Source organism: Sander lucioperca, chromosome 12 (genome assembly GCF_008315115.2).
Source record: "Sander lucioperca isolate FBNREF2018 chromosome 12, SLUC_FBN_1.2, whole genome shotgun sequence".
Taxonomy (NCBI): Eukaryota; Metazoa; Chordata; class Actinopteri; order Perciformes; family Percidae; genus Sander; species Sander lucioperca.
This window is the reverse complement of record NC_050184.1, coordinates 37799682-37825357: the sequence shown is the minus strand read 5'-3', so window position 1 is coordinate 37825357 and position 25676 is coordinate 37799682. Positions and strand designations below refer to the sequence as shown.

At 41.5% G+C, this 25676-nt stretch overlaps 1 protein-coding gene across 3 annotated transcripts in view; it reads right to left on the bottom strand.

The window, feature by feature from the left end:
• The window catches only part of arhgef25a (Rho guanine nucleotide exchange factor (GEF) 25a), a 44778-nt gene that overhangs the window by 5466 nt on the left and 13636 nt on the right, over window positions 1-25676 (bottom strand). For all 3 annotated transcript variants that reach the window (XM_031283705.2, XM_031283713.2, XM_031283719.2), the window contains 8 exons: window positions 8957-9258; window positions 8352-8462; window positions 4576-4700; window positions 3629-3695; window positions 3116-3219; window positions 2754-2823; window positions 679-768; window positions 26-118 (listed from right to left, as the gene is read on the bottom strand). In XM_031283705.2, coding sequence (XP_031139565.1) covers window positions 26-118; window positions 679-768; window positions 2754-2823; window positions 3116-3219; window positions 3629-3695; window positions 4576-4700; window positions 8352-8462; window positions 8957-9258 — 962 coding nt within the window. The remainder of the gene's footprint in view (window positions 1-25; window positions 119-678; window positions 769-2753; window positions 2824-3115; window positions 3220-3628; window positions 3696-4575; window positions 4701-8351; window positions 8463-8956; window positions 9259-25676) is intronic.

Here is a 25676-nt window from a genome sequence, read left to right as displayed (position 1 = left end):
AGCAACTCAATGTGCTGCTTTTCACCTTGAGCAGCAGCTGGTACTTCATGATCCTCTGGACAGGTTTGATGAGCAGGTCGTTGAGCTGCAGCCTGTGGCCCAGCTGCTGTCGCAACTCCTGACGGTGGAGAGGGACACAACAACACAACACCAGTCAACACGACAGCCACAGCACAAAACACAGCAGCTAATGGTCAATTTAATCCCTCTAAAATAGTTTATCACAATCTGAACTGATTACAATCTGAATAATAAATGTCAGCTGAAAAGACACCCATTTGGCCATGTATAATATATAGTATAGGAACAGTTGGACCTCCATGCATACAAAAGGGCTTATTCACTACAGGCCTAAAGGGGGAGGTAACCGGTGTATCATTAGTATACAAGTGTGTGTCCTGAATCAATTATCTATTCTAGTCTATAAGGGAAAAAGCCCAAACATTTGCAGGCTACACATTCTCACATATGAGGATATGTGAGAATTTGCTGGTTTTCATCTTTGAAATTTTTATATTTTTGTGTGTTGGAAAACAGGCAATTTGAAGATGTCACCTTTGACTCTAGGAACTTTTGATGGACATTTTTCACTATTTTCTGACGTTTGTAGACCAAACATGTAGACAAACAACTAAATATTGATTGATTAATCGAAGAAAAAAAAAAAGAGGCACTCACCTCGAAGTAAGTCTCGATATATTCTGAGACGATGTGTTCTGACTTGGGCTTGTTCTGACAGTATACAACATACATGTGCAGACGCCTTTCCTGCATTACAAGCCAAACAAACTAATTCAGTTAAACCTTTGATACACATTTACCACAAAGTGAAAAAAAACTTTTCACTGCATTACAGATAAATAAAAATGCCCCTGAAAGTGAGTGTAAACAACAACAATCAATAGCGGCAGCTCAGAGCGGAGCAATAATGATTTGTCTCAGAGTGCGGGGCCTTTGAAGCAGACGCTGTCTGGTTAGCACTTACTCTCCTGTGACTAATTGGCATGGGAGAGCAGATGTGGCAGTCCTGAGAGTCTCAATGGAGTTACATGTAAATGAGCATTAGGTTATGTATAATTCACCCAGGTTACCCTCATTGTAACCGGAGCCTTTTAGAGACTGCCGATATTAGACTGTACCTAGAAACAAGCGGCATGGCTCTGTAACCTAGAGACCAGTTAGCTGCTCCACCTGAATATGGACATCGTTTAACACTGCAGAAGACGGCTGCATGTGAAATATGAGTGTTCTGTGCATGGACTGTATCTCTCTACCAGCATCCAGTATAAAGTGGCACTGTATGGGGTACTTTCCATAAAATCACCTCTGAATGCAAATCAAACCAGCTATTAGGCTAACTGAAATAAAACCATGCCAATCTCTAGGTATGGTGAAGGGTATGTGATGATGTGGGGCTATTTTAATTCCAAAGGCCAAGGGAACTTTATCAGGATGCATAGTATCCTGGATCCATGAAATAACTGGCCTTTAAAAATAAAAATCTGCCTGCCTCTATGGGAATTTAACATAGGGGTGTACTTACTTATGGCCCCTGTATTTTAAGGAAGAACATTTATTTATTTACTATACATTATTCATTCACAAATAAAATTGGTGTCCTTAAAGGTTGGATTTTTCCTCATTTTTTTAAGGCATTAAGATCAATTTCCAAAAGATGATTTTTTTATTCCTCTTTTTCATGGGTTCATAAACGTATGAGTGCCACTGTACTTGTGTGACTGCATGTTTACATGTGTTTATATGTTGCATGTGTGAGCACACATGTTGCATATTGGTGACACAGCTCTTGTTAAAAGCAGATTGGGTTTTCTGCTTTTCATTATGGCCATGTTCGCAGTCTGCTTGTGTTCACAGTTTGACACCACACTTAGATTTAGTTACAAGTTTCTTTATTCCCCCACAGGCTTTTTAAGTTGATTTTCCAGTGGGCTGAGCCTTATTTGATTGTTTAAAGAGCTACAGAGCAGAGTGAATATAGCAAGAGAGAGACACAGACATTTAACTCAATTATCTTCAGACAAGAAGCAAAGACAAATTGCCCATCATGTCTGCCTAGTCTGCATGTGCCATCACTTAAACAATATACATAAACCTAATTTTACTCCCCAAAGCCCTGTGACCCTATACCGGCTTAGGCTCTTTTCTATTCTAAAAACAATATACTTAACAGTGACGCTTTCTTTGCGTGCATCGCTTTGCCTCATTCTTGAGCCAGGACATGTAGGAAGAAGTAGGTCGTCATTTTGGGTTGGGGAAAAAAAAGCCTTCATATCAAAGAGACTGAGCTGAGGGTTTGTTATTCCTCGTCTTATTCATGTTGTCTTTTCTGGCTGTTTTTTCCCTGGTACTTCCTGACCAGACCAGCCCAGACTGGAAATCAGCCAGTGTGTCGTTCGTGTGTATGCAAGTGTTTGCTGTGTGCGCTGTTGTAAAAACACCCTGGACTAAGACATATCAGTAACAGGGAAATGGAAGGAGAGACGCTGGCAGTTAGTTGAGAGAGACAGGTACAGAATAAACAGGAGCTCTGCATTTTTTCTTAGCTCTATATACCCTCACGCCAAACAGCACACGGAAGCAGACCCAGACACTTCCACTGACGTGTGTGTGTGTGTGTGTGTGTGTGTGTGTGTGTGTCATTGCTGGGGGGGATCTTTGTCCTAACTCATTGCATGCATAAGTCAACACCATCCCCCAACATTCACATGTGTCTACACATTGTTCATACTCACATGTTTAATGAAGAGCTGAGCCAGCCTCTCTGGCTCTGCTATACACTTCTCCAGCTCTCCCAGGAAGTAGCTACAAAGAGAAAACATACATATGAACACACACACACACACACACACACACACACACACACACACACACACATACACACATACACATACACATACACATACATACACACATACATACACACATACACATACACATACACATACATACATACATACATACATACATACACACACACACACACAAGCACAAGCATTCCTAAACGGAAGGTCAGATTTGTCTTTTGACCTATTGTTCCTTTGTCCTCCACTTAGCCACAAACACAATACTCTGCAAATCACAGTTTGGGACTTACTCTTTATGCCAGTCAAATATTTGGTGAATGTTCCCAAAAACAATCTTGTCTTTTCCCTTCATGTCCTCCGGCATACCTTTGGAGTGCATTGTGGCCATGTAGCCCTGCAAAGAAATGACAGAGCTGCTGACTTCTGTTCACACCCACAAAAACCAACACCTGAACACCAGTAAATATAGCTAGATTGTTATAACACACTGCAGCAATCACACACCAGCTATTATTGAGTTTGTATTCACACTCAGATGGCAAAAATTATTCTCTGAACCAAAATATCTCCAGTTATTTAAGGCACCTGGGAGATGGCTTGCCTTGCAACATATCACTCTTCAAGATAATAAGTCACAAAATCTGCTTAAGACTGGAGATGGCAAATAGAGGCAGATCAAACTGTGGAGGAATTGTGATGATAAGGATTTAGGGCTCTCTCTGACAGACTGGGTGGATGAATAAGTTCCCTCTTCTCTGTCAGGGCAGATTGTGTGTTCTTAGCAGGCAGACTGTGAGGTTTACCTCCACTATGAGCCCCAGGTCCACCACATAGTGCTTCTCGGTCTCAATAAGCTCCTGCAGTACATACCTGTAAAGATACAAATGAGGCCAGATTAGTGTTAGAGTTATACTACCAAATGTATTTTGCACGCAGCAAAAATCTTGGTTACTCTTTATTTTACAGGTCCTAGTTTCCTTATCCTTTTCCCGAATAAGGGTGTGATACCACATTGTAATTTTGTAGGAGGTTTCCTGGAAATGTGATTAGTTACAGGGGAAATGGGAAATGGAGACAGTGTTCTACTGCTACACTTTGGATTCAATAAATCAAATTAATTAGTGTAACTGTAACTATCTGCACAGCAATTTCCAATTAATTAGTGTAACTGTATCTGCACAGCAGTTTTCATTGGGATAAATAATATTTTGAGTCTTAGTCAGCTGAACATGCAAACATGCTAAATATTTTATATATATATATATATATATATATATATATATATATATATATATATATTTATATAAGTTGAAACTCACCCAGGAAATAATATTTTCAAGAAATTATAAAGTTTCAATAAAATATCTTAACTCAATCTGCACTGACTAGATTTTTAACAGAGCTTCTAACTGCACCTCACTTTCTTCATTAGGCAACAGAGTTTGCCCTGTTGTCATGGAGATGGCTCAATTATGGAATGTCGATGAAGACCATGCGATGTGGTTGAAAGCTCCAGGGAGAGCTACAGTATAGTGAACCTTGAGTTAAGATTATTTTGTCAAATGTAATTTTTATGTAAGTTTTTTTCTTTCTGTGTGAGTGTAAAATTTCAACAAATATGGAGAATAAGGATTCAAACATTCTTGGGTTAAATAGGTCTTTCAGGGAAATTCCTCTGGAAATCAGCAACTGCTTATAAAACGTGACACAAGAAGCATGAGGATTATCATGGGATTGATAAAACACATACATGCTTTTCTCTAAGGCACTCCTCCTCTCCTCCTCAGTGTCAGCCGCAGCTGACCATTGGCTGGAGGTGTCGTCCATCAAGACAGAGCCGCTGTCATCTGGCAAAAGACTGGTGGACTGAGTGTCCTGAGGAGGCAGAGACAGACAGACAGACAGACAGACAAACAGACAGGCAGACAAACAGACAACAGAGAAACTGTTTATCAAAGGTCCAGTGGCAGTAATGGGGTTCATGCCAGGAATAAAGTAAGCAAAGGGAGATAAAGAGCAGGAGAAAGATGATAATGATGCAGGTTGCCAAGGAGACCAGAAAGAGCAGAGAGACACAAGGAACAGAGATTGAATGATAAGAAGATCAGATTCAGATTGTCACTGTTAATGATCTGTGCTGTGCACATCGGCCACAGATAGATAGAGAGAAAGAGATTAAAAGATAAAAAGTTAGAGTTAGAGGAGCATCAGGCTTCATTGCTGACGATGAGATGACAAATAAAGCTTTGAAGGTTCTTGATGGAGTTTTGGCTTCAGAGGAAGAGGAATACAATTACGGATTGCCCGCTGGCAATAACATTTATGATTTATGTGTGAATTAAAAAATTATATTTTCTTGTTTTGCCACCTGAGGATTCAAACATATATGTTAATACATCACATGGTTTCTTTTTTCAATTTCTGCAGCTACTAAAGAAACATCTATGTCAGTGTTTCCTTCTTCTGCGTTAATGGCCGCAAATAGAAATGCACGCATAAACCCAAGGTTACTCTGATCTAATCGATTGAGTTCATGCGTTATATGCATGACCTCCTTTTCATGCTTTTTCCTGGAATTGATATAATTTCCTGTGGGGGTCCTGGTGCAAATCATTGCAGTCATTGTGTACGCCACAACAAAGCCTGCAAAATCTAAAATCATCACTAACTCAATGGATCCAAGACCCTCATGTTTGTGTAACCTATTTCTCTTGCACAATAACAACACTTATCCCCTTTACATGGTCGTACAATGACTCACAGCCATCTCTCTGTACAATTGTATCTACTTACAAAGTTATTCCCCTTTATTTTTAGCCATGCTGCTCAGCCGTTTCTTTTTCGGCTATTCACTTTCTCCTGACTGTGTAAAGCAGCCGTCTGTCTTCACCTAAATCCCTGTGTCCCATTGTCCTAGTCAAGCAAAACCTCCACATCTTAAACACATACACAAACCTGCTCACACCACAGACATATAGCCAATCCCTCAGACTCCCCCTGGCAGGCGGCTCCCCCATGGAGAAATAAAAACATAGATTGGAAAGATTGACATATAAGCAAATGGAAAAGCTATGGAACTTTCTCCTTTTCCTCTCTGGCCTAGTTCAATTTGTTCACCTGCCATCTCCATAATAAACTTTGTCTACAAGTTGTGAGCATTCTATTCTGTCACAGGGATCTGAGAGAGAGAAAGAATGAAAGAGACAAAACTTAGCTAAGTATAGAGGCAGAGACAGAGAGGCTCCATAAAGACCCTCGCTCCCCCAGACAATCTTGCCCTGCTAGGAGTGCTTCAGCCTGGCTGACAGGTCTCCATGGCTTCGGCTCCCTGATCACTTCCAGATGTGCCGTGCCAAAGCCCACAGGAAAATTTCCCCCGTCTCCCTCGAATTTTGTTTTGCTACTCAGAAGCCATGAAAAACAGTTTTAGTAAAAGCTGAAGTTATGCTTTTGTGTAGGATTTTTTTTTCATCAAATCAACAATTTCATCAATCAAGAACAAGGTTGTAACATTATTTTTTCTCAAAATCTGAAAAAGTGTATGGGTCATAACATTTTAAGCTTAAGTAAGGGAAATCAACAAAATGTTAATTTCCCTTACTTAAGTCATATGGTTATACACGTTTTGCTTTGCTCCTTTAGGGACTTACTGTTAGAACACATAAGTGCAGCAAATCAGCAGTATTAAAGTGATACAAAAAGATTTTTTTATAAAAGAAATTATACTCTTTACATGTGATGTTTTTCATCATACACAGGAATATCTGCTGATGCTTGAAGCTGATGTGTTTTCAAGTTTCCAGTGGTGGCATCAGCAATTTCTAATTCTTGAGGTGGAGCAGACAATTCAAAGGACTCATCAATACTTAATCATGAAAGCTCAAATCAAAAGGTATAGTACTGTGCCAAGGAGGAATACAGGACTCAAGTGCTGAAAACTGCAATTTGATTGCATCGTTGCGAGTGACGCAAAGCAAAGTATTGGGCTTTGAAGAGAGCTCACAATACCAGCACCATTCGTTTCTTTTCACCATTTCTTTTAATGTTTTACAGAGAAACTGCTTCTAAGATATTTTTTTTTTTTTTTAACTGTGGGTCGAGATGACAGACTGTACAAACCTCAGGAAACGCTATTTAATAAATATTGTGATCTGCAGTTCTGGCTTCCTTTTTGACACCACGTCTAATTTAACTGCTGACATACAATTACAGGAACTTTCCATTGTCCAAAGAAGCATTTCATCAAAAACTATGTTCTGCTGTGGTTGTGAGATTAGAGACAACGGTGTGAAGAAAAGAGGAAAAACAACAATGCGTACAACACCGGACATGAGGCCATTAAAGGTGGGGTACAGAGACGGAAACCACAGCTCAGGAATGACTGACCTACATTATTCAATCTCTCTACTTTCAGTCTCTCTCTCTCTCTCTCTCTCTCTCTCTCTCTCTCTCTCTCTCTCTCTCTCTCTCTCCAAAGATTGGCAGTAAAAACACCAAAGCACTGACCTTATCCCTCTGATGTAATCGTATTAATGGCTTTTTATTTGTTGTTGAGACCGAAATTAGGATTTAAGTGCTCTAGTGTCGATTCGCCAACAGGAGACACTCCACAAGCTCAGATATCATTATTGTTTTACTGTGTATTGATAGGGCTCAGGCACCGGTGATTCACGCAATATTACTGCTGCTCCAGCGAATCCCAGTTTCTGCCATTTTTCCATCTCGCAGCAAAAGGGTCTCTGTAAATACCCGACTTAAGACATTCCTTTGCCACAAGCAACTGACTCCAAGTGTTTGATGGAGAAATGAAAGCGTATGTGCACACACAGCGTTCTTTGTCAGCTCACAGAAGTGGAGTCATATTTCATCACATCTGCCGTTTTGTGCTATATCCTATTTATCTCCAGCCTAGAGGATATGCCTGGAGACTCCAGGCATATCCTTTTGTAACGTGTTGAATGTGAGTCATGCATCACACAGGTCACTGTCAAGCTCTGCCCTCTGGTCCTCTGGCATCGATCTGCTCTGAGAGAGCCTTGTATTAATTTAGATATCCTTACATGTGTATGTCCATTTGGTCTATATGCTGTATCTTTGCATTTGTGGTCGTGTGTGTGTGGTTGCAGAAAGCGGCGCTCCTGTGTGCATCTGTTTGTTTTGCTTGATAGTTGAACTCCGCCAGAAGCAGTAGAGATCATTTCCAGATCTGGCTGCAGTGCCACGGAGACAAACAGTACTGATGTCACCTCAACATGAGGCTTGGTCCTCACTGAGAATATTACTGCTACTGTCTACAGTGAACTGGCAGCTAAAATGAACCATAGGTGTATTAACTCCTCATAGTTTCAATCTCATCATAGCCAATCTTTTGTTTTTTTATAAAACAGAGGGGTACACTCATGTAGTCTGGCATTCTGTCAAAAATCACTACTTGTATTTAAGCCAGAAAGATCAGCTCTGCTTGATATTATTTCTATGATACAAAAATAATATGTAGTGACAGATACAGGTTAGATGGTGTCAGACCTGGTTGTTTGGCAGTGACGTGCAGCCAATCAGCGAATCCGTTATGTAGCTGGGGGACTGTAGTGTAGCCGGTGACAGGTCCTCAGGGCTTGCCAGGCCATCTTTCCACTCCTGGAACACACAGACCGACAGACACAAGTCCACAGTGTCAGAATTACACAATATCTACATGATGCAAAATGTCTGTAGCATGCACATACATTCGGGCTCAATGGCAAAAGAGAGCACATGAATCACAGAACATGGTGGCATGAGTTGCTGCAGGATGAGCCAGCAGTGCTGCTGTTATGTAACAGCATGCCACCTGTCATGATTCTCTGTGAATCAACTCTACATTAAACTACTAATATTCTTGAGCTACCTAGTGTAAACAAGCCACTGTCAGGATGTTGGCTTTAGTTTTCTATTTATATAAGACTTAAGCTTTGCATGTTTACTTCAGAGCCAGTTTATACAAAGGTCTTGTGATAATTTCAAATAATTACTTTACTAATGAGGTGGTGGTTCGTCTTAAATGTGTAAAAGGGAACTTGAAGCACAAGGCCTTGTTTGATTAGTTCAGAAAATAAAAAGGTGCGTCCTCGTTACAACTTCTCACTTCTCACCAGTTCTCTGTGCGTGACGGGCAGGATGGGGAAAGGTTCGTCAGGCCTCGGGGGACTGCTCAGATCCTGGCTGTGGGATGAAAGAGGTGGAGGCTTTCCCTCAAGTTTGCAGACCTGACGCTCCACTTTGGCGGTGGCTCCGACGCTGAGTTTGCGGACAGGGTTCGTGAGCCACTTCTTCAGCGTGCTCACAGAGCGTCTAGAGCCCGGGGAGCTGGGGGCCGAGCTGCCTGATGCCGGCGGGGGCAGTGACGCCACAGAGGTGGAGATGCTGCCTTCGCTGCCTGCTGCCGAGTATGAGTCTGGAGAGAAGAGGCAGGGAAAGAGAGAGCAGAAGGTTATTGGTAAAACAATGAGTGCCTGAGGAAGCAATAATGTGGAGGTAGAGAACTGATAAATATGAGTTTAATGGGTCAAAGGGCAGAGCACATCCTGAGTCGCTACGTTCAGACCTGCACAGTAAATTAATCAATTCATCTATGGACAAAAAGTATGAGTATTAAATGAGGGCCGTTGTGCTGGTCAGTGAGAGGTGATGGAGGACTGGAGGCAGAAGATGTGTCAACAACAGGAGAGAAAAAGTAAAAGACGCACTGTTCTGTTTATGTCAAGCAGACCAAGGTTTTTATGTTCTAGCTGTGCATCGAATCACATGACCAGCACACACGCTGATGCAAGGCAGACAGCAGAGGTCAGAATGGTGAATGTGAAAAATACTCCAATCTGGTTGCAGGCTGGCTGCTGCAGAGTGATGTCAGGAGGACATGGGAAGTGAGCTGGGGGGGCAAGCTGGGACCGGACATCCACTTTAAGCCTTTGTAGAAGGGAAGATCCTTGCTTGGGACTGTTTGTTTTTTCTGTCTTGTCCCCCATTCCCATCCTGCTTCATCCACCCAACCTGACCGCCCCTTCCTCAGTCCTGAGATAGCTCTTCCTCTGAGCCGTGTGTCGGGATCTGTTGTGTGCAAATGCAAGTCAGTCAGGCCTCCCCATCCATCCATCTTCTTGCCCTCGATCCGACCTCCGACCCTTGATCACCACTCTCTTACAGATGGAGAGACACTCTCTCCTGCTAAGACTCAATGCCATGGCTGATTATTGTTTGAATACAGCTGCTATTTCACACCACTGTCAGCTGAACGTGACAAAGTTGATAACTTAATGGCCTTTAGTTTCTAAGAAAAGCCATTATCGAGTTTGTGAATTTGTTATGCACAATGTTCATAAGATGACAACACTGACCTCATTTCAGTGTTCCTTATGTGAGCCACAGAGGAAGATCTTATCACAGCACTCAGACTGCAGGAGCCACACTGACACACAGCATAGCCCATTTTCTGACTGTACCGTCTTCAAAGGCAAAGCAAGAATAAAATCATAATCTCCCTCAGTTTTCATACTTGAAGCGAATGAGCTTTTCCACACTTTACTCATTGAATTACTTTCCCTCAGACATGCAATCGTAGCCACTGTACTGATCAATGAAAATGAGCCGTGTAAAAAATCTCCATATTCTTTGCAGAAACCTCAGTCATAGTGTTTGAGAAATGTCTAACCTCTGAGCAAAACAACTCACGCTCATGACATGACATTGCTGCCAGTCCACACAAATGTAGGTAAAATGCAGTGTTTATGGATCCTAGCTGCTAACAGATAAGCTTTAACTTGTCTGTGTATTTTCACCACAGCATTTTCTCTGTAATCTTTCTCCGGCTTGTCTCGCCGTACAATGTACAGGCAACATGCATGTATGTGTGTGTGTGTGTGTGTGTGTATGTGTGTGTGTGTGTGTGTGTGTGATCCCAGTGTGGCCAATTTCCCCATCCTCTCCTCCCACCCCTATCCACATGAAACGCTGGAGAGTGTAAGGAGATCTGCGCCTGGCAGGATGGGGGGTTGGACAGAGGGAAGAGACAAGGAGCAGAGAGGGGAACAAAGAAGGGAGATGGCTAAAACCTGCGGGGAATAGACAGAATCTTTGAACAAACACTGGATGGGTCCATACACAGTAACAAAAGAGCAGAAGTCTCTGCCCTATGTGAAGTGTCTTAGCTGTAGAAGACAATAGGATATTGAAATGCATCTGAAAGCTACTATAGCTATTTATGGCTGAAGCTGTAAAAAAAAATAAAAAAAGCTTGAGGCAAAGCATAAACCATCTCTGCGGGTCCCCAGCTAGAGGGAAGAGAGAGGGTGTGAAAATGATGCTGAGCACATGTGATAACCCCAACCCCAGCCTCTCTGACCTCTAACAAGGGCCAGGCCTAGAGGTTTGTGTTTCCCAGTGTTCCCTGCTCTGGTTCAGTCAGGCCACGGTTTAGGGGTCACAGTGCAGAGACACAGCCACAGTAACGTGGTTTCTAACCAGCTACAGACATCTGCTGAGATAGCTTATATCACAAAAAAATAAAAGGGGGGGGTGGGGGGGGGGGTGGAGGCTGACACCCTCTCTGTGCCTGGAAGCAATTAACAGTGAGTGGAGACAGCAGTGCAGATAATGATTTGAGACTCTACATCAGAATGATAGTGGCTCTGTCAAATGTACAGATTTACAACGTGCAGAGTGTGCATAATTTACTTGTTTTAGTCACCATGGCAACCCTGCATATCCCCTACTGATCGTTGTGCATATGCGTTGGTTTCCCTGTTGACCCTGTGCATCTCTGTATTGTTATGAAACCTTAAGCTACTACAGGAACATCATTAACAGCTAAGAAAACTGTGAAACACAAAGGGAGATGATGAGCTTCCCCTCAGAGCAACATGCCACCACTCTCCCTACACATAGCAAGATAAGATGAGTTGATACCATTATACACCTACACAGAGGAAATTAGGGAAAGAAATTCTTCCCACTCTCCCTCTGTCTTGCCGCATGCTGATAATGCCCAGTGACATTCATCTCAATAATGGCGCTGCTAAGAAAAGATTACCCAGGCTGATTTTGTTAATGGAACTTGACTATTGTTTATGTGCTTGCAATAATTAACAGTTGAAGGTACAGGGCAACATGACTGCATTGAGCTAGCCCGATATGTGATGATCACTTAAAGCTGCTTTCACCAGTCGCCCACTCACTGTCTGAAAGGCTAAGCGGAGGCCAGGTGGAAAGCTCACCCAAAAAGTTGCTGTACCATGTAACTTTAGAGCTGAGTGCTGCAAAGTTGTTCCAGACTCTTTCTTGATGCTGTTCACTGACAATAGTTAAGTTTGACAGTACTCATCGCTTGAGAGGGCAACTTAAGAGAGTCTAATTTAGGCAGCCTATGCTTCATTTATCCATAATCACGTTTTCTTGCACTAAATCAAGCTTTTGATTCAATGTCTGATCTAATCATTTTAGGACTGCAATTAATGATTATCTTCTTTTTTTCTTTATCGATTAATCTAATGATTGTTGTCTCGATTAAGTGATAAATTATTTGGTATAAGGCCAAGGCAAGTCATCAAATGTCTTCTTGGGTCAGAGATTCGTCTAAAACCCAAACATATTCTTTTCTTCAATGTAAGACAAGGAAAAGCAAACATTGTCAATTTTGAAAAGTGGAACCCATCAAGCATTTTTGCTTATAAATTGACTTAAACAAATAAATGACTGCCAATTAATTTTCTGAAAATCGATTATTATTATTCATGCGGTTTACAGTGTAAACCACATGGTGAATGTTTGCTCAACAACATTTTTAATTTAGTTGCAGCTGAATTGAATTATCCAGTGCTTATCTGCGACACAGTTTCCCAGTCATGTGGAAAGGGAAAACATCAGATGCAATATCCTCATGAAGGTCACAAAGGTTTGATTTGGATATGATTGAATAAAATATACATTTCCTGCAATTTATGTTTGAAAGAGAAAACTAAAGGGCAAAGAAAATATGGACAAATCACACAGGCAAAGCACACCATGTTTGTAGGTGGATGATGTGGATGGATGTGCTGTAAGTGTTGGTCCCCTTGAAGAATTTTGGTACAACTTCCCTTTATTGATCAGTTGATAAGTGAGTGCTGCTGAGCCAACAAATCAGGCTTAAAGCGTTGGCTGTAATGGAGCAAACTTGTTCACAGCTGCTCCACTCTGGAGCTCTCTGTCAATCCTACAGCCTCTTGGGACCATATGGGCAATTTAGGCATCACTGGACTCCACCAATGCACACATACAGACAGACATGAAGGTGCCCACACATTTGCACATACACAAAAATGACATATGCACATTTTCTTCAGGGTAGCTGTCCAGATGTGTGGCTGCAGACTGTTCACTTGTGATATTAGCTTTCAGTGTCATCTGTCATAGTAAACAACACACGGCACATCAGAGGCAGGCGACCTGCTGGTCATCACGGTGCCAAACATGTCAAAACATCCAGCTGAGTCTAGAGATTCTTAGAGGTGCCAATCAATGCCAGCACCTCATAGATTACAACCCCGGGGTTCTGAGAGTGCGGCGATCAACACACAGGCACCAGACGCCCGCCTGAGTCATCGCTCGCAACACAACACCATGCTTATCTCCTTTATTCTCTATCTCTCATTCATTGCCTTCCCCCACCTTATGCACTTCAGCTCAGGCTCTACTTGTATATTACATTTCACATACTCAGAGGAAATGGACACTCTTCCCATCAACTAGCAGGACCTGGGCTGCACCCAGGCACTCAGATGTGCAGACCGATAGACCTGTGAGACAATGAGGCACTTAGAACCGAGAGGATATGACCGGAAACCCTTTAACTGTCCTCTGATGAACTTCTACATATTACAAGGCAACATTTAAGATCTTATTGTATACTTGTCAGCAGTGATTCTCAATAAAAAGATGACTTTTGAACCTGACCTTTTGCCTCCTATCTTGGCTTTCACTTTTTTTTATCATTATATTTCACCCTGTTAGCCCTAGGCTGTTTAATGTGTAGTAGTTTGTGCTGCTTCTGATTAATAAATCCTGGCACTTGGCTGTTATCTATTTCTCCTGTCCTCCCTTTTTCCTTCCTCTTCATCTTGACTGCATCCCTTTGACAACATGCCCACACTTTATTTTTTACCTCGCCACCTCTTTTGCACTTAACGCGCTCTTCCCCTCTCTGCACTGCAGTGTTTTTTAGGTTTTGGCTGGGTCCTCCTGTCCTGGGATCAGGACACACAGCTCTCTCCTCTGATGCAATGCCTTGCTCTGCCCCAAAGCTGCTGAGGCCAGCACAAGCTTGACAGTGACACAGGAGCAAATAAAATATACTAAAACCTCTCTTATTTTCTCTAGTGGTGACTTTGACAGTACTACTGAAATGTATCAAGTTGATACATTTTTCCAGTGAATATTTGAATGAACAGCATAAGAGGGAGAGGCTAAGAGATAGGCTGATGGGGAGAGCAGGGATTATTAATGATTTAAGCAAGCAGCAAATGAAAGTTCAGCACACATGCCAGATGAAGCTAAAACCTTGAGTGAGAATAGAGAAGAGACTGAAGAGAAGAAGGGATGGAGGGTGATTAGGGCACATGCTGCCTTTTAAATATACTTGAGAGCATATAAGCAATTTAGAAACATGAACACGTATGCAGAAGCGCAACAGTTGTCATCATTGTGCATTAGATGTGAGTGTATCTGCATGCATTAACTTTTGGAGAGACACATTGCAGTCAGACAAGTGGACAGAGATTTCCTGTCCTCCTACTGACCTAGTTCATGCAGACACACATGTACACACACTGCTGTGATTCCAGGAGCACAGAAGAAAATAAGCAGTAGTCACAGTCAAGTGACATATAAACAAGCCATCAGGGTCGATCTCCTGCATCAGCCCTCTCAGCCAGACTATGTGGCCTATTTTTCATCAGTGTAAAGCATCAAAGCAGTCGCAAAAAACAGTCCCGAATAGACGACGCTGGCATTAATCCTGTTGTCTATGGAACAATGTGAAAGGGATTCAGACACTTCACCTGATGAGAGCTTATGAAACGACGCTCAGTGATAGATATATCTCAACCACCATTAGTGCCATTGACAGTCAAAATCAGGTCAACATGAGTAGAGCAATGTATTTCAAGTGGCGAAGGTTGTGCATTTACGTCATAGCTGCTGCTTCCATCTCAACCGAGGTTTCAATCAATCCTGCAGCAGCTACTTTGCACTGAATCTTACTTTGTTACAAAAAAAGGACGCATCGGCATGAGAAGGCAGTCTCACCGCAGACACTAGTTTTTTCCTCAGCTGCTACAGGATCCTGGCAGTGTGCAACTGGAACCATGTTTGTGGTTATTGGGCCTGAAAACTCCAGACATTCCTCCAGAACCATTCAGAGAGAGACTTGCCAAGTTCCAGGCACCATCTGCCTTTATTTCTCTTAAGAAACATGAGAATATGGAGACACTGTAATCATGATTGTCTTATTTCATTTTTGAAAATCAAAGAGGCAGAGAGCGAGATATTTTGACTTCTATTGTCTAGTGTGGATCAAGCTCTAAACTCTTACATTTCCAATAATGCAATGTGTCTTTCATTAGACTCTGCCTGCCTAGTAAATGCCCACAACTCCACGTCCCCAGTTTGTAATACAGGTATTTAGTTTAAAATCGTTATTCTCGAGCCCAATTCCAGATTTTTCAAGAAAGATGAAAAGCTTCCTTCATGTAAAAGCAAATAGATTGAATATCAAAGTACAATATTTAAGTGCTATAAATTCAGTATTTAAATTCAAATTGAGGTCTTCAGTTGCTTATAAGATTCAAATCTTTATGGCCGTGTTTTGCTTCCATACCTTAACAGCCATAACACCACTCCTCTATAAGGGTGTGTGTCTGATTGATGTCTACTCATTGACATGTCAAATCGTAACCTTTAATTCTCCCATGCTGTGCTTGGAGTAAACATTATTGATCACTATTGAGTTGTGAGCCACCTCAAAATCAGTCCTTGTCAGCACGACAAAAAATGAGAGCTGCTGACTCTCAAGTGTTCCCACCATGCTGTGTGTGTCTCAAACTATTTTGACTCACATCAGTGTTTGTGTCTCTAACACAATGTCCGACAATTGGGTTGAATTTAATGGTAATGTAGAGCAATGATGTAGGAATGATAGATATAAAGGAGCAATAATAGAGGGATAATGTAATGAACCCCTTGAGGCTGATGAACCCTCCGCTTCACATCGGGGTCCTGCATCGCCCTGACAGGGTTCTAATTCGCAATGATGACCGGCTCACTCTACATTATCCCGCTAATAATACAGCTGATTAGTTTAGCGACAAATATTGATTTAAAAACTTTTTTTTTAATTTAAAAATGTCCCACCAGAGTCTATGATCTGTCTGGTTATACAGAAGTAGCAGACCACAGAATGCCGTGATTGACCAATAAGAATCAAGGATTAAACCACTGCGTGTAATACATTTATTATGACTGCACAGAACAATGTTTTCATAGTAAGAACAGAGTTTTGATGATTAGGAAGAAAGAGGATTCATTAAAAGGTCGGTATGAATCTGGATATGTTGCGCTGCCAAAGCATACAGCGATAAGAAAATCACACACAGGTGTTCGTTTTTCTGTAACTCCTGCAGTACTTTTTGTCAGAAGCAGCAGATGAGCAAAGACTTAATCTTTCAGCTTGAGGCTTTCATCAAGTAGCCTGGCACAGAATATTTACTCTGCTCATTGTGATCTGATGATCTGAAAGAATTTAGCAAGACAGATGTCCTGTCAAGTAGGCTGTATCACAGATGACTGAATGGCAGTGGTGGAGAAAGTTTTGATGCTTTTACTTAGGTAAAAGCAGCAATACAGCAGTGTAAAAATTCTTTACAATTAAAAGCCTTCAAAAGTTTGCTTAAGAAAAAGTACAAAAGTAGCCTATTAGCATTAAAATATACAGAATGGCCCATTTCAAAATGATCTATTTTATATTATTGGATTATAATTGTTAATGCATTAAAGACAGGGTTGGTAATTATTTCCAATATACACTTTTTTATATATTGTTTAAAATGGTCTTTGCACCCTGACAGCAATAAATAACTTCTGGGCTCTGAAAAAGGAGCGAAAAAGGTCCGTCATCTGTAGCTGCTCTAATCCTGTAAAAATGCCTCACCAATCACTGCCTCGCGGGTCACTTGGAAAGAACCAATGAAATAGCTGCTTGCCCCGCTGCGCATACTCTACTCCTGTGCTGAGGTCAATGCACGTTATCAAAGCATTGCTAACAGAAGTTATTATTATTAGGCGTTTGCTTACCGGTGAATGACACATGGAGTAAAATTGGGGCCCTTTCTCCACTCTGCACTGAAGCAGCAGTGCTTGTGCACGTCTCTCTGTGGGTCGGAGCCCCAAGGTCCCTAAATGCTATTTTCAAATCTTGCTAGCTTTTCAATATTACCAACCCTGCTTTTAATGTGTACATCACTTTAATGTTGCAGCTTGTGCTTGTTGCACCTTGGAGCTAATACGTCATAGCAACTTACATGACCTTGTGTCTACATGGCACTGTGTTTTAGTGTGTGTGTGTGTGTGTGTGTGTGTGTGTGTGTGTGTGTGTGTGTGTGTGTGTGATAATCATAGTGATCAACACTACCCTTTTAGCCTCTTTAGCAGCAGGCAGCCCCAGTGTGCGCGCGTGCACACACACACACACACACACACACACACACACACTGGATACTGTTGATCATCACTATGATTATCTGGACACACACACACACACACACATACTCTCTCTAAAAGAAAAAAAGTGAGAGAGTGGCTCACACTTCTGTTTAGGGGTAAACACGTCTGCCATTAGGTAAGCCTGAGGTGGCTGAAAGCAGAGCAAATTAAAACAGATTGTGATTCCATATGGCAGCTGTGGCAGTGCCAGTCTGGAGTCAGGAGGCCTGTGAGGAGAGCTGGAGACCAAGCATAGAGCCTGCTGGGCTGTGGGGGCGTGGAGCCTCTCCTCCTGGCCCCAGTCTGCCCAAGAGCTCTAGTCCTCTCACCTCTGGGCTCTGGGCTCTTGTGTTTTTCACAGAGGCTATATACAAGGTCACTTCTCTGAACTGCACATAGCCAAAACTACCGTATATACCTAAACAAGCCAGATGTGAATTTAAGGTAGGATTTCTTTGAACTTCCTGAACTTAATTTCTGCAAATGTAGCATCACATACAATAATGTCTTGGTAACACTTTACAATAAAGTACACAAAAAAATAGGTAGTTAATGATTAGTTTCTGTTTTTGAAAGAATAACGAATGATTAGTTACTGTTTTTCAGAAGGGTAGCTACTGTTTTTTGAAAAGGGTAGTTACTGTTTTTTGAAAAGGGTAGTTACTGTTTTTTGAAAAGGGTAGTTACTGTTTTTCAGAAGGGTAGTTACTGTTTTTTGAAAGGGTAACGAATGATTAGTTACTGTTTTTCAGAAGGGTAGTTACTGTTTTTTGAAAGAGTAACTACCCTTCTGAAAAACAGTAACTAATCATTCGTTACCCTTTCAAAAAACAGTAACTACCCTTTTCAAAAAACAGTAACTACCCTTCTGAAAAACAGTAACGTTACTCTTTCAAAAACAGTAACTAATCATTAACTACCTAATTTTTTCTGTACCTTATTGTAAAGTGTTACCAATGTCTTTAGCATCCTACACATTTAGACATACTCAGGGCCGTAAATAGTACAGGCAGTGCGGTTGCACTGAGGCCCGTGGGGTGGGGAGGGAAGACCAACTGGCCCTCCAACAATGTGTTGGGCAGAAAGCGAGAGTATCTTGTAAGGGATTCAGATTACCACCTGGGAAATATGCCTGTTTAAAACTCACGTTAAAAAAAACAATGTGCCATTTGCAATTTTAGCATGAGAATATAGGGAAAAAAACTCTAGAATTAGAATTAATGTAATTTCTGCTAAAAATGTGGGGGACCTCAGTTCAGAACAACATGATGTGTGTGTGTGTGTGTGTGTGTGTGTGTGTGTGTGTGTGTGTGTGAGCTCTCGCATTTTGCACCATATTTACCTTCATAGAATAGCGCGTTGGGCCCATCATAACTACCTTACGCCACTGGACATACTGTTGATGTGGGTCGCGTGTTGAAACCACGAAAAGCTAAGTGTAGCTCTCATGCTGATCTGGCACACTGTGTCTTGACCTGCGGATGTAAAGATGCCCTGGTACATATATACTCAGTCAGACTTGATGGGCTTTCCAGACACACATTCTCATTCTTTTCCACGGCTCTAACACCTCTCCCCACTCTTATCGCCATAGCAACGAAACCCAGTAGGGAGAGAGAGAGTGGTGAACAGCTGGACAAAAGATTAGCCATCAGCAAGACATGAAATGAACCTACACATGTGGGCACACACACACACACACATGCCTGTCTGTGGCAAACACAAAAAGTGGAATAATTAGCAAAAGATTTGCATGACTATTTATACAGCAGCTGTGTGCTTACAAGCAGGGTGGAGGGCATTCATTTATCCAGTGGAAGTTGGGTGCAGAGGCTACACTGGAACATCTACCCAGCGGTTCCTGAAGTCTCTTGGGATCACAGGCTCCAAGCTAAGGAAGACTCTTAAAGACATGGCTGAAGAAGGAGAACAAGGAACCATGTGGCTCTGGCTCAGAAGAAAGGACAAGGTATGGGTGCAGGGGGTGGCAGGAAGACGTCCCTGCTCCACCACCTTGAGATGTTCCAGGATTAAAGGAGCGAAACATCAGTGAAAGGTGGCTCCCGGCTGACAACCCTGCAGCCAGCACAATGGCACAGTCGGAGGTGCGTCAGGCAGAAATAGCCTGCAGGTGGACCCACCTATGCTCACATCCAACAACACACCACTAAATGTTTTCATGCCGTATTTGTAAAACAATGCTGTGCAACAATGGATGCCTTTGAAAAGCTAATTCCAAATTCAGGAAAACCATCTGCACCTGTCAGCTTTTGTCCATTTCAGATGAAATCCCGCATTTGGAGCAAAAGCTCTCCATATGGCTAAGTGTCTTATGAATACGCAAAATCCATTTGTTATCCATTATAGCTACAGTCGTCTTAGTTTTGCTGCTTCATTGAGTTAGGCAGTTGCACAAATAGAAAAAATATGATTGGAAAGATTTGGGGGTGCATTTTGCCTTCATTAGATAGTGTACAGTGAAGATGGAACAGGAAAGATAAGGAGAGAGAGACACAGACATTCTGTGTCAGCAGTTATATGTAGTCTTTTGTTTTAACAGCTAGGCCACCGAGACTGATTTTAAACCTAAAGTATTAGCCAAAATAGATTAGCTAGTGGCTATCTCTGAACTAAGAGCTGTGTATATATGGTATAAATCAATGTTACCTGCTGACAACTGACAATCAATGGCGTCTGCTGACAAAGAAGAGGAAGACAGATCAATCTTGATTTGCTAACAGAGACAAGGGGACCAAAGTCTGCAGGGAGCCGTAGGAAATTCTTTCTTTCTTTTTCACTGAATTTCCCAGACAAACTACTTTTCCAAACAAACTACAAACTACTACTACTCCTTCACAAGATGGACTGTAAATAGACTGTATTTATATAGCTTAACGACTTACTCAAAACACTTTTACATAGTACAGGAACCATTCACCCACATTCATACACTGTGGCCGAGGCTGCCATACAGATAAACATTCACACACATTCACATACCGATGGCACAGCATCGGGAGCAATTCGGTGTTCAGTGTCTTGCCCAAGGACACTTCGACATGGGACTGCAGGGCCAGGGATTGAACCACAGACCTTCCGATTGGTAGACGAGCACTCTACCACCTGAGCCACAGCCGCCCGCAAGGCACAGGTTTTCTGCTGGAATGAACAGAGCCAAGAAGTTAGGTCAGCTATGTTTTAGTCTTGATTTACCCAGAATGAATTTCTTGATTTAGTAATACTTAGGATACTAAAACAACTTGTACAACGTGTCTCTGGTTACAGAAACACGAACAAGAGGGTGGATTTAGGTCAGAAGTCAAAACAACAGTAATTCTCAATATTCTAGTTACAGTGGAACCAAAGGGTTCAGGGCTGCCTTTAACATACTGGTTGCATACTGGTTGGGCCCTGACATCCACTGTTTTAACTGTAAATTTGATTAAGAACAAGGTAACCTCTACCAGACATAACAGGCAGTTGTTCTCAGGGTCAGTAAATATAGAATCAGCATCCTCAGCTCCTCTGAATTGTAGTCAAAGCTCAAGCTCACTTCTTCAACACAACGCTGCACAACTCAAAGTTACTTCTTTACAGCACAGTTAGAATTTGACAGAACATACGAGAGAGTGAGTACAACAAGAGTAATAATTGTTTTAATAGATTAAGAAAAAATGTCATTGACACCCCTAAAGACTGCAGACATGAAAAGAGCCATATGGTCTGAAAGTGAGGGGGTAGAATCACAGGGGGAAGTGGCTGCTCTCCCCCTCTGCACTGTAGGAGAATTCTTTCTAAACAAGGTATGGAATGCACTCCTGTGTTTCATAATTTGTTCCCTCATTCTTCTCCTCAGCACATTTACAAACAGAGCCCAGAGGAAGAGAAAAAAGAGAGGGGAAGAAAGTGGGAGATAGAGGAGGAGAGGGGCATTGGAGCCCTGGAAATATGTCAGGGCAAGGCCGTTTAGTAGAGCAAAAAGGAAAGGAGAATGAACTGTGAAAAAAGGAGATGGTGAAATGAAAAGGGAAGAAAGCATAATTAATAACCGTCTGACTGGCTGTATGCCGACCAGTCTGAGACAGAGAGATAGAGAGAGAGAGAGAGAGAGAGAGAGAGAGAGAGAGAGAGAGAGAGAGAGAGAGAGAGAGAGAGAGAGAGAAACAAAGGGAAGAGGAGCCCCAGGAATGATCTTAATGCTTCACTTGGTGTTCACATTCCAAATCAGTAAATCATGCAACATCCAGCTGGGAGACTGGGAGCACTGGTTTACTATACAAGTCTCCATATCCTTTCTCTCTCTCTCTCTCTCTCTCTCTCTCTCTCTCTCTGTCCTTTTCTCTGCTGAATGTGCAAGAGAGAAACATTATGGAGGAGGTCAGTAGCACAGCAGAGAGGAGACAGGGGGTTGGGTGGGAGGGCAAGAGGAGATGACGAGGTAGAGGGTGGGCTGGGTTGCAAAGTTTAAAAATATCTCAGACTGCCGAACACAAGGCTGGGCCACAGCAGTCCAGCAGCATACCTTCAATTTCAGCTATTTTTGTTGCTTTTTCCATAATGTCTGAAGTCTGCCTTATAAGCTGATGACAAAGACGGTTCTCCAGCTGAGACATTAAAAGACACGTCAGTTCTGTCACGGCAATTTTCCCCTCACGTTTGCCAACAGGGCTGCTTTCTGACAAAAGCACTTAAATTGTTATAAAAATTATTTATATGTCTTGGGGAAACTGGGGATCAAATTCCTGTATCTGAAAACAACCACACAGCTAAAGTGCCCTTGAGCAAAACACTGAACCCCACCACCTCCAGGGGCTGTAACACATCACACACTCTGACTGGTCTGAGAAGGAGGGCGAGGGGACAAAAATCATTTTCCTACAGTGATCAAGTATTTTATTTTAAATTGCCTGGAAACTGCAGCAAATTAGATGTGTGTTGAAGCTAATCATTGCCAAGTAGCTGTACAAGTACAAGGGGTGGACAAAATAACAGGAACACTTTACTAATTTTTGCAATTTAATATAAAACAACTAGTCAGTTGACAGAACTTAAGTATTTTGATGATCAGTCTGCTTTTGTTGCTGCTTTACTTTGTCTTATGTGAAAGCTAACTCAATAGTTTTAGGTTTTTGACGGTTGGTCGGACAAAACAAGCATTTTGTGACAGAGAAATTGTGATGAGCACTTTTCACTATTTTCTGACATTTTAGACTAAACAATCAAAGTAATGAATTAAGTAAGTAATTAGCAGATTAACCGAGAATGAAAATAGTTTTTATTTCTAGCCCCGATTTAACATTACAACTTCACAATGTAATGTTCTTAAATATACATTATATGTATGCATGTGTATGTGTGTGTGTGTGTGTGTGTGTGTGTGTGTGTGTGTGTGTGTGTGTGTGTGTGTGTGTGTGTGTCATTGCTGGGGGGGATCCTTATCCTAACTCATTGCATGCATAAGTCAACACCAGCCCCCAACATTCAAACATAAACACACTCAGGCATGCACAGGAAACACATATACGCACAATGCACATACAAAGCAGCACATAGCCTTTTCCTTTTTTACAGGGACATAAAATGAAGAGAAAGAGAACGAAAATAAGAAGGTGATACGAGTAAGATGGAGATTTCTGGAGGGAGAGATGGATTTTTGGGTCCACAGATGGAAAAATTGTTTTAGTTGCCACTTAGTATGCCACTGTTACAGCTGCAGCCAACTCATCTTTAACCTAAACTACCAGACAGAGGTAAAGCTGCTTACTGCTTCCATGTGATACAAAATATTTTTGACATACAGTGCATCTACAGCACACTTTGTATATAAAACATTTTTTAACTATTGCAAATACATGCCAAACCAATTTGAGATGCATTTCAGAAGTCCACTGTCTAATTCAATTATATATTTTTTCCTATACGCTGCTTATAAAAGACATTTAAAATATATTTTCTTTGAAACATTTAGGTTATATGCTTTTTTAGGCTACATTTCAGACATAGGAATACGGTGCTTATCATTCTAACATGGCCTAAAATGCATTTTCAAAGGGATTCTGAAGAGCTCATTTCCATATATGCTGATAATCTGCCTTGTATAAGTATGATTTTACCTAAATCCCATCCATATTTTTCTTTTGTTTCCTCTTTCTCTCTGTCTGTGTCAGATTTATCTCAGGGTGCATCCCAAATACCATGAGGTGTGTGGGAGGCAGGCTGCAGTAAAGATGCAATGTAGAGACATACATGTCATGTTTAACATTACCATTTATGTAAAAGGAAAACATCGTCAGCATCATTGGGAGTCTGTTCACACTTTTTATATAAATTCCTTCTATTGTTTGAATGTTGCTCTTTGACCCTCAAAAAGGTACATATATTTATTCAATGCCTTGTTGCATGCGTTGCATCAGTTATTATCATTATATTCTAGATCTTAGGAGCAACACTTTACGCTTTATACTCACACATTAATAACATTTCCCAAAACACAACCCTCCTACCAGACCTGATTAGGTGAATCCACAGGTTGTATTTCCTCCCTATTGCCTGTGGAGGCAATTGACTGAGGACAATATCAAACAATGGCACACCATGTATTTTTAAGTGGTTTGTCAACTGTATTTGCTGGGTAGCAGCCCTTACTAATGGCCCTCTGGCAGCCAATCTGCTAATGTGCCGTGCAGAGCAGCGCAAACATCAGAGCTAAAATGATACATGCTTTTCTCTTTCATTATACCCATCTCTTCACCTGTCCATCATTCTGAGCTTCTCTATCATGTTGAGTACTGCTGAGATTAATAATCCCACCACTCCCCTTCCCCTTGCACTCCTATTTATATATTGTCATATTTCCTCTGACTCTATTTTCATGTCATCAGTCCTGTAATAAACTTGCAACATGCACATTGCACAACAACAAACCCCTACACACAATCACACATTTCAAGTTCAGCTAAGGACCCTGTTCTGCCTGTTTCATTACATATTGATTATGAAGTGAAAAAGAATGTGTGGTAGTATATCCTTACAGTATGAGGCTACAGAAAGCCATTGATTTGCCTATTTTTCTGACGCAATGCAGTCCCTTTTCTGCATAAAAGTGAATTGGCTAGATGCAGGATTGATGGTTATCTTGTGCAAATCATTTAATCCCAGTGACAGCAGCTGAAATGATTTACAACTTTAGTAATTTATTCGCTGATTGCTTCATGTGAGTGTGTTGATCTGAGTGTGCGTGTGAATGTAGGCGCATGCCAGATACACATATGGTGTGGCATAATGGCAGACAGCACTGTGTTATCATCCAGCGCACAAGTAAGGGTTATTATGCCTAAGTAGGGAATGAATCACGCAGTACACTATCATTTCCTCTTGTGTCAGTGGAGTGGCTTTTTTAGAATCAATGAACAATGCAGATGCATAGTAAACAGTGTTACAATAGAATCTGTCACTGAGATGAAAATAACTAGAAAGAGGTATGTCTTTGTTTGTTTCACATTAGACATCTCACACCAAGCCATTATTAAGTATTTTGACCCTGATTATCTTAGCTTGGAGAAAGCAGTCAGCTAGTGTTTTGTTAATAAATTAAAAAAAAAAACTCAGACACAGACATTTGATACTGTGACATGCTTGACCTGCAAAAACATTGTCTTGGGACTGCCAGAAGTGCTGAGGACCTTGGCTAGTGAGGTCAGACCTGCATTGTTAAGTGTTTTTCCTGTAAACACCACAACAGAAACAACGGGGTCCTGGATGTCAGTTTACTTCCTGACGCAGAAAGACACAGTGAGTTTGAAAAGTCAAATGTATCAGATAAAAAGTCAGAGAAGAGACAGAGTTCTAAAGAGATCAGACAATAAAGAAGAGAAAGAGGAAGTGTTATAAAAAAAAGTCCAACATAGCTGACCCTTTTCCCCCTGACAACGTGTTAATTATAGAAACTGCTGTACAGTATTGGAGAGGACTGTATGTGAGCACCTAGTGGTACGAAACCAGTAGTAGCAACGTAGAAATGTACTTTACATGCTCTATGAGGAGGTTTTATAGAGCACACAGCTTCACATTAATAGTTAAGTTACT